Here is an 11,508-nt window from a genome sequence, read left to right on the forward strand (position 1 = left end):
ATTTCACTGAGCTTATATTTAGTATTTTCCAGAGCCCTTGAGAGAGAGAGAGAGAGTAGCGATATCTCTATTCACTCCAACGGACCATTTTTTTCCCCAAGAAAATCGCAGATCACGGAGCGTCTCAATAGTTCAAGGAAGTGAGCAGCAGCAGCAGCGCATTAGAGTAGCAGCAGAATGGATCAATGGACCGCCTGTGTTGAACTTATGAAGGGTAAAACGTTTTAATAATCAGATTGTATATTATCAGCACATCTGAATCAGATCTAAATGCGCATTAAAGCATGTTAGTGGATTATGATTTATGATTATTGATGATGTATTTTTGATATAAGAAAACGTATTGACTAAGTACACAGAGATACTACATAGGCATGTCGGCCTGCTTCATTGTAAATTGATACATTTATTGACTACTAATTACCAAAAATCGCACTTCTGTCGCACAGGCTGAGGGAACATAGGGTTGAGAGAACATAGGGTGACACCAGGGACTTGATGTGGCGCCTGTAAGTTACCCAAGGGTCACAGATGTAGATGAGGGAGGTTTATGCTGTTGGTTTGGTAAACACTGACCTCTGAGCAGCAAGTGTAGTGTTGATGGACTAACTTGAGACTGCTTCCAGTGGACATAATAATAACATAGAGAAGTCGGATGAACGACCTGAGCAAGGATTAAAAACTTAGAATTATATCATGTCACCAAGTGAAAGCAAAGGACTGCTTCAAGAACTGCTGGATCTTAGAGTTCGGTCCTGTGTAATTTGAATTAAATCAGGCTTTCTTGATGTGTGTAGATAAAAACAGTAGATAAAACAAGTATTATTAAAAGAGATTGTTTCTAATGTCAAACTACAAGTTGCATTGCTATTTATTCGCCCATTAATTATGTATGAAGTACTTTCCATTCATAATTTTCTTTTGCATAAGTAAACAATACAGAGGCGAAAAGCAACACAGCATCCTAAACATTGCAGATGAACGTCATTTTGGGGAATATACATGGTGACAGTGGTGTGTTTTAACCTTGGGTAGTTGACCTCTAATGAAATTAATTATCTTGCATTTTGCAAATATGGAAAACAAACATCACCTCATCCATTATATTTGTAGTGAGGAGTGGGGTCCACTTTGAGGAGGTAAGAATTCAAGGTGATCTCTGGGAGGTTTGGTTTGTTTGCAGGTGTTTCTTTTTTTATTCCTGGACTTTTATCATCAACATTGGATAATATTTACATACAAGACATTAATTAATGGTCTTTTGGCGCACTATAAATGACAAGTTGTAAAAGTAGACATTCCTCATTAAATGAATTACTGTTAGGAGCAGTTCGTTTTTTGGGGGAATGCAAGTTCACACCGCCGGTTTGGCTTCAAGAGTGCTTGAAGGTGCAGATCACAAAACAGAAAGCGAAAACACGACACAGGGATGGTAACGAGCCATTTTCTCGCCACTTCTGGTCGCCTCGACAGAAACCAATCAGAAAGAGGCAGAATGGCCAATCAGAAACAGTAGCCTTGGAAATAGCCAATTAGGCCTTTTTGTCTGTGGGGATGAAGGAAGTGATATTGCAGCGTGATTGCGCCAGTGCTGGGCTACACAAACATGCCCAAATGACACCTTGCTTGTTGCCTTCCAACCCTAATTTTCCAGGAGCGTGAGATCTTGATTACATCGGCGCTGGCAAGAGAGGACGGCTCATTATTACACCAAAACAATCGCCACCTCAGAGGCAAAAAAACTGAGATTTTGTTTTCATTAGGGAGCTATTGAGTCACCGGCTCTCGAGTCAATGCCAGCAGACACACACACACACACACACACACTAGGGCTGTAGTCTGGCAATTTTATTCAAAAGATTTGTACCTTACTCTGGTCCACTTAATGAAGCTGTAAATTTAGAGACACGGGAGCCTTTACAGTGCTCCTCTGAGAGCTGCTTCAATGATCCTGGGAATGAGCTGGTTAATTAACTGATTGTTTGCTTGGCTTGAAGCCACAGAGAAATCGGGTGGATGTGAAGAGAGACAAGAAAAAGGGGAGGAAAAGAGAGGGCACGAGGGAAGGAGATGGCAGAGGAGAATGGGCGTACTGTTGGGGGGGGCGAAACGGAAAACGTCGCACGGAAGAGGAACGGGGGCAGAGCGAAAAAAGAGTACAAAAGGGAGGAAGGGGAGAGAAGAAAAAAAAAGGGGAGAGAAAGCAAAGCAGAATAAGAAAAACAATGGTGGGAAAGAAGGAAAGGTAGAATAGACGATGGGTGTAAAGAAGAAGAAAAGGGTCGACGATCAACCCAAAGAGCGAGGCCCGAAAGAGTGTTTACAGGAGACCGTGTTTGAATCAGTCGTCCTGTTGTCTCATTCGGCTTCCAGCAACCGGTGGCAGCATTGAGCCTTGTGCCACTGGCTAGTCAGTGAGTGAGGAAGTGATCCTGCACCCGCTCAGATTTTTACCATGAACTTCCGGGTTTTGTAAGAAAGAAAACCTCCTGCAAATATATATATTTTTTAATCTTAAAATATTGATGCCAAAGCCCAGCAACCCATGTCCCTCTTGAGAAAGACCAATGAAGCAATACTGGATTTTTTAAATTTCTTTCTTTAGTGGAAGAGACTTCTTGGTCAGTGTGAATCATGTTTTATTATTTTGTATTTGACATATTATATACTATATATTTTCTATATTTTCCCTGTTCTGTTCTGTTTGACTTTTCCATGCTGTCGGAAGGTTTTGGACCTTCATGAAGAAGTATGCGTCAAACACTGTGGGCGACTTTGGGCAAGGAAAAGACCCAGTCTGTATCTTTTTCCTTTTATGCTGGTAGAGCAAGATTAAAATGCATTCCTGCCTCCCACTGCATTTGGAAATGGAAATGATGTATGTTATTCTTTGCATATAGAGAATGGGTGGTGAGACCTGATAGCGAGTGGTCACAGGAGACACGTGGATACGTTTTTCTGTGTGTGAACTGACAAACGTAGAGCTTATGTCAGTAATGAAAAAGTCTTATGTTCATAAGTTGCAGGGTCTGGATCCACTGGCTCCATTGCCTCGCCCTAATTCTTGCATAAACCCTATTTTTAATGTGTAAAATCCCACACTACCCCTAAATGAACCTTACAACAATAGGATGCACACAGACACACTAGAAAGTATGGACGGAAACATGTTCATGTTATCTTCCGTTTATTCACTGTAGTAGTTTTGAGGTCATTGTTGTTAATGTTACAGAGGTCAAGGGTCGATCTGCAGTTAGAGCTTCTTGCTGGTTCTCTTCAGCATGACAGAACCAGCTTTGGAGGTCTAGGGAGAGACAGAAAAAAGAAGTAAACAGGAAAAACGTTATTCCAGGGCCTTGTTATACTTTAATATATATCATCAAAAGACATTTGTTCACTATAACTCTTCATTTTCCAAGAATTATAGGTTCATTATTGAGAGTTTGTGAAAAGCAGAAATTGTAATGACATCAGAAGGTTCTGCACAAAGGCGAGATTTAGTTTCATTTGGAGAATAATGTCACTTCAACTCAGATTTTTTGCACCATGCGCTACGTTTTGAGACCGTTTTCCTCGTGAGCTAATGCCACTCACAACCTGCGGGAATGCAACATTGTCAAGCCCTCAGCAATAAATTAGCACAAGAGCGTGTGTTTACCTCGACGAGCTTGCCTCCGACGATCTCAGAGGTGTGGTGGTAGTTGGGGAAGGTCACGCTCAGCTTGCCTCCCTCCATTTGCACGGTGGCCTGAAAGCAAGCGAGTCAGTCAGAGAACCAGGAGGATACGTTCACTCTCATGGTTTCATGTTGGAACTAGAGACAATTTAAGAAACAATGTCTGTATTCTTTCCCTCCTACCTTGAATTTCTTTCCTCCGATGGTCTCCATGTCGCACTCCTTGTCGATGGTGAACTTGTTGGTGACTGTGGCGTTTGTGGGGTAGATCTGGCACCAGGCAAAGTCGTTGCCACTCTGGGTGACCTCCGTGATCAGCTTGTAGTTGCGGCCCTTCTCGATGACGTCATCGGGGATACCTAGAGCGGGACAGAGTGTGAGGTTCCAATAGCTCTAAATTGGTCTAGAAAGTAAAAATACAAGAGAGTGGCTTTAGATCCGGTCTACATTCTCACCGAGCAGCTTGCAGAACTCGTCGTACCCCTCCTGGGTCTCGGTTTCCCATTTTCCAGCGAAGGCCATCTTCTTGGTGGTGTTGGTGGTGGGTGGAGGTGTGTGAGCAGAGATGCTGAGGCAAGCTGAGGGAAAAGCAAGGTACTGGGACCAAGGCTGCTCCTTGTTTATATACCGTAACACCGCATGCCACCTCCCTCATCCGCTTGTGGTGACACAAGAGAACGATTACAGCTGAAGATGATGACTACATCATCCAATGAGGGCTACAAGAGAAGGGGGGGGGGGGGGGGCAATAGCCCGCGTAACCGGGCGTTAATGGAGATCCGAGGCAGTGAGTAAAACGCTGACTGCTCATCGCGGCGAGCTGGTCGCTCACCTCCAGGTCAACGAACTTGCTCGCTATGGCTTTATGGTCACGTCTTCCACTTTTACTGCAGCAGACTCTAAACCCAAATAAAGAGCTTTGTTTGACGGTATAACCCCTCCGTCTGACCCGTGGATTGTTATCTTTACATCGTGAATGGTCTGATCTGCAATAAGATCGTCATAAACTTACTCAAGGACTTTATTCACAGACCAGCACTGATACAACTCTTTGCATGAGTACTGTGTAATTTACACACTTGTGTTATGCCACACAAATCATTTCTTTGTATTTTAGCCATGGCTGGATCACAAAGTGGACAACTGCCTCAGACTTTGATTGGTTGATCTTGATTATTTGAACAGTTGCACACTGGTTTGGGAATGTGTGGCACTCAACACAATAAGAAAACTTCATTTCAATGCATTGTAACATAATCACCTGTATTGTACAGGGGCCTTGTGACAAAAAATAGACAAAACCGTAATGAATTAGTGCTACATTATTCCTAAATAAAGTTGTGTAAAGGCTGAGGCAAATGCAGCTTTATGGCACAGAGAAATAATATATATCTTTTACTGAACAGATGATACATTTGAATGATTTTCTGACCATAAGATGACACTTGACTGGGGCCAGGTGGCATCTTCACATCATCCTGTAAGCGTAACGGTTGGTTTCCAAGTCTCCGGGCAAGACGTAATGAAGTTGCTATCTATAGTGAGCTGTGTGTACTTGTACCTGAAGGGAACACGGAGCCCCCGTGGAATGTACAGTACACAATGCACAGTGTGCACAAGAAGTGAAGTCTACCTGTCGGCCGGTAGCTAAGCAGCTAATGTGTGAACAGTGATTCTGAGGCATATTTGGGGATCGAATTGGATGAGGGAAGTTGAAAAATATATCTGTATTGTTTTCATCCTCTGGGATGGAACATATTAGGATGTGTTAAAAGAGTATCTGTCCTCATGTGACTGAAGTACTTTTTGACACTATAAACTGAAATCTATATCCATATGGAGCAATATTATTTCCTTCAGGTAATGGAAAGGGTTCTGACAGTAGAAGTGTGGCGGCAAATTGAATAAAATCGGCGAGCACTCCTTGAGTCTTCCTTTACGACAAACACACTCAATGGCCACAGAATTACAGCAAAATGCTGAAAATTGTCCATTAAGGTGACTGCGTGACTGAAGCACCTCTGGCTTTCAATGCTGCCGGAGGGTGAATAGGTAAAAGCTTTTGATGCTGCACTTAACTTCGATTCTCTCACTGTGCGGCCAATTCCACAGGCCACTGATAGCGTTTCCACCCTGCGAAAAGTCAACATGGCCTTGAAGGTCTTTATAGATACATAAAACATCGTATTGGCCAACATCCTATAAAGGACTCCATTATCTCTTGCTCTTTACTGTCTCCGTCTTTCCTCTCTCTCTCTCTCACACACACACACACACACACACACACACACACACACTCCCACAAGAGGTCAGTGTGCTGAACAAATGCAGTAAAAAAAAAAAAATATTTTCATCAGATTTCACGCATGCTGTATTTTTATATCTTTTACACGAGCTCGTTACTGTACGTGTTGTGGTGCACAACGTGATGAGACATCGGGTTCAGGTCGACCCTTTGAATTCCTTACATTGACCTTCCAGAATGTGGGCGGAGAACATCTGAATTTGTTTTTGCCTGGGAAACCACTCATAAATACAAAAAGAAAAACCACATCCTCATGACACAAATTAATTTTTTAACACAGTAGTAGTCATCAGGGTGGTCAAGGAATTACTTGTGTGTCAATTTGTCTTTTAGGAAAAGTATGGAGCCCTGAAAGGGACATTTTTTGCGAGATCTCGCAAAAGCTGTGAAGTAACTAATGTATTCGGTTGCTAATGATTTTAACCAGGGCTGCCAAGTCAATACGCTTTGCGACGAGATCCGATGTCTCTCACGTATGTTAAAACAGAGATCTCACAAAGGTTTTGCTGGATCTGCCAAAAGCACATCTCTCTTTTTTTGTCCCCCCTCTCCATGTCCTCTCCGGTGCTCCGTGGAAAAGCATCGTGGCGACTGTGAAGAAAAGGAGAAAAAAGGCAGATTTCCAGCGCCATCGCAGCTGGAAACATTCAGACAAAAAATGCTCTTGAATACAGTTAGTGCTCTTCTGTGGACTTTGGACAACAAACGGGCCGTTTTTCACAAGACCACATTCCAACATTCTACCATTTCTCCTTCGAGAGAAGCTGACAGCCAAGAAGCTGAAGCCTCGTTCCGAAAGGAGAGTTTGTGAGGGAGCCTTGTTGCCGCTCTGCAGGAGAGTGTCAGTTTGTCTCGCGAACCGTCCCAGAGCGGATTACTGATACAGTATGTCACAAGATATTAATAAAACACACCACAAGAAACTTCCAGTTTCTCTCTCTGGCCCGCATATGAAACAACAGATAACAACCACAACAAGTCTGTTGCTGTTTGTTTGATTTGAGGAACAAACTCTCTTTGCATAAGCTGTGCAGAAAATAGTTTTGGCTACAACCAGCCTCAAGCGTCATCGTCATCATGGTCAGACGCCTCTGACACCAGGTCCTCGCCAAAGAGAAGCAGTGCCGGCCACTGCAATAGAGACTCTTGAGCGATGTATTAAGTGAATTTACATCAATGCAAAAATGCACTATTGAAAAACATTATAAAAAATTAGCAAAGGATAAAATCATAAGCAAAAGTTTAAAAAAAGGTTCCCCACTCCTGTTCTAGATAGTACTTAGTGGTGCAACATTTTCATTACGCATAATGTTGCATAATGTCCAGCTACTGTTTTTTCTTTGTATTTATCTTTTTCCATGTGGCCACAGGTTTGTCTTCTCTCTCAAGTTTCTTTGGAGATGAAAATTAAATTTTTTTTAAATGGTGCATTGTATTAATACAAAATATGATCAACTAATAATATATTTTATTTTGTTAGAGCTTAAGCAACAAAATATCCATAGTAGTAGTATATAAAGTTTTTGAAATTAAACTAACCCTACTTTTACCATTCTAGATAATCTCTTCATCGGTACTTTATGTATTTTTTGATGCTAATACTGTACTGAATTCTTCTTTAATTTGAATGCTTGACTTTTGCTTTTGACAGATCAGTTTGTCCATGGTGGTACTGTTATTTCTTCTACAGTACTTTTACCTCTTTACAAAACTGAAGGTAGAGAGGCCGGATCAGCACCATTGTATTGTCACCTCCAATACAAGGTTTTATTCACTTATTGTAGAGAATTCCCTCTATAAACAGGGGTTGACTAACATGATTAAAAATGGTTTCATATTTTAACATTCATGTTATAAAGTGTACCAGAGCATAATAGAATAAAAAGCTTCAATTTTGGCAAATAATTACAAATTGCAATCACCTCATAACTACCACATGACTCTTCCCCTGCATTAGCATATTTTAATAATAGAAAGCATGATCATCAATATCAGGGATTCAGACAATGGATCACAAATGGTAATACTTGGTATGGGATCAGACACACTTGCTTTCCTCCCTTATGACTGCAAAAACACAGATATCAAAGACACATAATTATATATGTAAAAGAAATACATTTTGAATAATGTAAGTTATGATTGTCCACCTTGCAATGGGCGTTGTTTAAATTCACATGATTTGTGTGAACCTGTGACGGCTCCTCTCCACTGCTGTGTATGAGAGAGACATCTCTGTGTTCGGCTGCTCTACTTTTATAACTTCTACTGTGCCTGAGTCGCTGTGGTTTCAAATTTAGTTTATTCTCATGGTCCAGTTTTAAATACCAAACACTTCCAGCTATGGCTGCTTCACAGTAAACCCTGTTCACTGCTATCATTGTAAAGAAGGTAAAAGGAAATCCAAATGACTTGATGTGTCTGTCTTTACCACGTTTAGGAAGAATTTGAACAATAATCCCCTTAATCTCTGTTTCTACAACTTGTAATGCATAAATGACTAAACTTTATTTTCTTCTAATCTGCAGCTTAATAAATCAATGTCATGTAAGATAAGATCAAAATTTATATATAAACTTTAATGCCACATAGTTTTTACAAAATCATTCATATAAATCTCAGTTGTGTGGATGATGGTAATTTGGCAAATAAGCCTGAAGTTTTATCATTATATAGAGAGAGAGATATTGCTCTTTTTATTGATTTATCTAAACACTTTTCAACATGCACAAATGTGTAAAAAAACCAGCGATGATGAAAAAAATGTCAGGAGCTTATATCTCTTGCAACAAAAGAAGGTGTTGTACAGAATGGGCTGAAAATTGAGTTATTGTTTTCTTGACATAAATTTTTGTCTGCTCATCTCAAGGTCGAACCCAAATGTCACGACTCACAGCAGTGAAGAGTGAGCAAAGTACAATTGTCTGAGTTTATTGTTGCGCTGTAACCTCGTGGTTACACTTTAATAGTAGGCTGCAATTTCAACATTTGCGAGATGTTCCCTTTCTTTCTTCTTCCGATCCCTTAAAGTGTGAATCATACTGGATAATAAGTAACTCACTCTACTGACCATTACCTCATGTCCAATCAAATGTCAGCGAACACTCTTCCTTTTGCCTTTGTTCTTGTTCTTGGAAGACATCCCCACACACAAACACACACACACGCCACAGTGGTCTCAGGACTGCGAAGAGAGAGAGCGATGAAGACAACAGTATAGATGCGATGATGAATATGAAAAAACGAGAAAAGAGAAAACAAGAATGGGAACAAATGAACAAGGGAGCGAAAGAGGGGAAGGGGGAGGGGGGAAAGATTCTAAAGAAAGATACATATAGATAGATTCCTTTTATCTACAGCTATAAAGGGGGGGGGGTTGTGATGGAGGAATTAAAGGAGGGGAGGCCTTGATATGCAAATGAAGCTGCTGCTAATCAAAGCAATGAGATTAGCCTTCCAAATTGAGCTGAAGAAAGGCTCCATTATCTGGGCCGAGTGTCATGTTTAATAACGCGGAACGGCGTCGTAATTCACCAGTGATGCAACTGTAGCTCGTGTGGGTGTGCGTGCGTGTGTTTATGTGCATGAGGAAAACCTTTTTGTGTGTGAAAGGGTGAGCGAGAAAGAAAGTATGTAGATAGAATTTAATTGCATAAAGTGTGTGTGTGCGTGCGTGCGTGCGTGCGTGCGTGCGTGCGTGTGTGTGTGTGTCTGTGTGTTTGTGTGTGTGTGTGTGTGTGTGTGTGTGTGTGTGTGTGTGTGCAAGAGAGAGAAAATGAAGTGAGAGAGAGAGAGAGAAAGACGGGGCACAAGATGCTGTTTCCCATGAGAAAAGTGTGTGTGTGTGTGTGTGTTTGTGTGCGTGCGTGCGGGCAGGCGGGCGTACGTGCGTTGGCTTTGGTGCAAAAGTTTTGAGCTCGTGTTTTGTACAGATAGAGGGACACACGGAAAACAGTGCATTAGACAAACACCGGCGCATGCCCACATGTTATCCCAACTGGTGTTTGCTTGGAAAAAGAGTAATTGGAATGAAGCAGACGTGGACAGGTGCAACAGTAACCGGATCAAATGAACGTGACACTGAGGGGACTGCAACATGCATGCGCAATTTGACAAGCGCAAATTTGACTTTGCACCGATCTCACCGACGCTTTTCTGCTGCCTCCATAAAATCTCTCCCGCGGATTTGGCTGAATTGCAGATTTGTCATTTAAAGACGTGTCTCTCAGCTATTCTTGGCTGTTCAAAAAATGAGCTCACTAAGTCCACTGAACTAGCTCATTTGCTCTCCTACAGCAGGATGCAAGAACCTATACTTTATTTATTTTTCATAAAGAAATCTTGCTTTCACATTTTTACTTTTTTACTTTTGGTGAAGAAAATACAACAACACCAGTAGTAAAATGTACTTCAATATTAAAAGAAAAGAATATTCACTATGCACAGAGCACCCTTTAATTGGGATGCATTGAAATTGTTATATATCATTGGATTATCATCAATAAAGTCAAATTTGTATCTGCAAAGTAAAGGTAATTACATTACCCAATACTGTAGCCTGATGTGTACTTCCCTAGATATGCAAGTACACGAAACAACGACCGTGATTGGTCGGACAAGCACAGGAAATTCGCTGTCCTTCTGTTTGGGTCAAAGGGCACAAACGTCATCCTCTCTGACGTCTTCTCACTTTTTGGTGTTGCAGCACCTTCAATAAGAGCAATGGTAATACTTAATATTAACTATACACTTTTCATTCATTATTAACTAGTTGCTTATTAGCATGCATGTTGCACATTGGCTTTACATTTGTCATCATAAAACACATAATGTTGTATTCTGCATGACAATATTCTACAACCACTAGGCTATTTAACAAAGAGTTTTACCTCAATACCCTCCTCACTACTGCTTATTGATTGTAAGTCATACGTTTTCTAGACATTTTATAGCAGATGTTAATACTTTAAAGTGTTACCATAGTAACTTACCACCCAAATTTAGTGTTTCGGTGGTGTAACTGCAGAGTGACACACACACACAGACACAAACGATCCTACGCAGAAGTACAGTACACCATTAAATTTACTTGTGTTCTGGAAAGCCCTGCTTGAGTACAGTAAAGGTCTGAATGCCAGCCTTGGACTTGTGCCGTCCCGTTACAGAACTGTTTTGATAGGACTTTGCAGACTTTGTCACTTAAAAAAGAAAAGGTTGTCCAATTTCAAAGTTTCATAGGCTGCTTTCCAGGACAATTGGTGATTGGTCGTAAGAAGGAGGAACAAGAGTTTCTCACAAACATTTTTCATTCTCAGGAAAGAAAAAGAGAAAACTGATGGAGCAAAGCGATGGAAAAGGAGGAAAGCGGAGGAACATCTTTGTAGCAAAGTGGTCTATGGCGAATATACTGGACATAGGACTGGTAATGGCACTGTTGTGCTACAGAGAGGCAACCAAAATGTTTATGGTTATTATTCCAGTCCATCGCATCTAATTTGACCATGACTATTCATGGTTGGAAATGCTG

The 11,508-nt window shown here is 41.1% G+C and overlaps 1 protein-coding gene across 1 annotated transcript; it reads right to left on the reverse strand.

Annotated features, from left to right (window-relative positions):
* Positions 1-3,170: 3,170 nt before the first annotated feature.
* Positions 3,171-4,293, reverse strand: LOC118311566 (gastrotropin). Its single transcript, XM_035635561.1, has 4 exons — positions 4,132-4,293; positions 3,860-4,035; positions 3,659-3,748; positions 3,171-3,304 (listed from the first exon to the last, which is right to left on the reverse strand). Exons 1-4 carry the CDS (start codon positions 4,196-4,198, stop codon positions 3,254-3,256), a joined length of 384 nt encoding a protein of 127 aa, XP_035491454.1. The 5' UTR covers positions 4,199-4,293; the 3' UTR covers positions 3,171-3,253.
* Positions 4,294-11,508: the final 7,215 nt, after the last annotated feature.

Source organism: Scophthalmus maximus, chromosome 5 (assembly GCF_022379125.1).
Source record: "Scophthalmus maximus strain ysfricsl-2021 chromosome 5, ASM2237912v1, whole genome shotgun sequence".
Lineage (NCBI taxonomy): Eukaryota > Metazoa > Chordata > Actinopteri > Pleuronectiformes > Scophthalmidae > Scophthalmus > Scophthalmus maximus.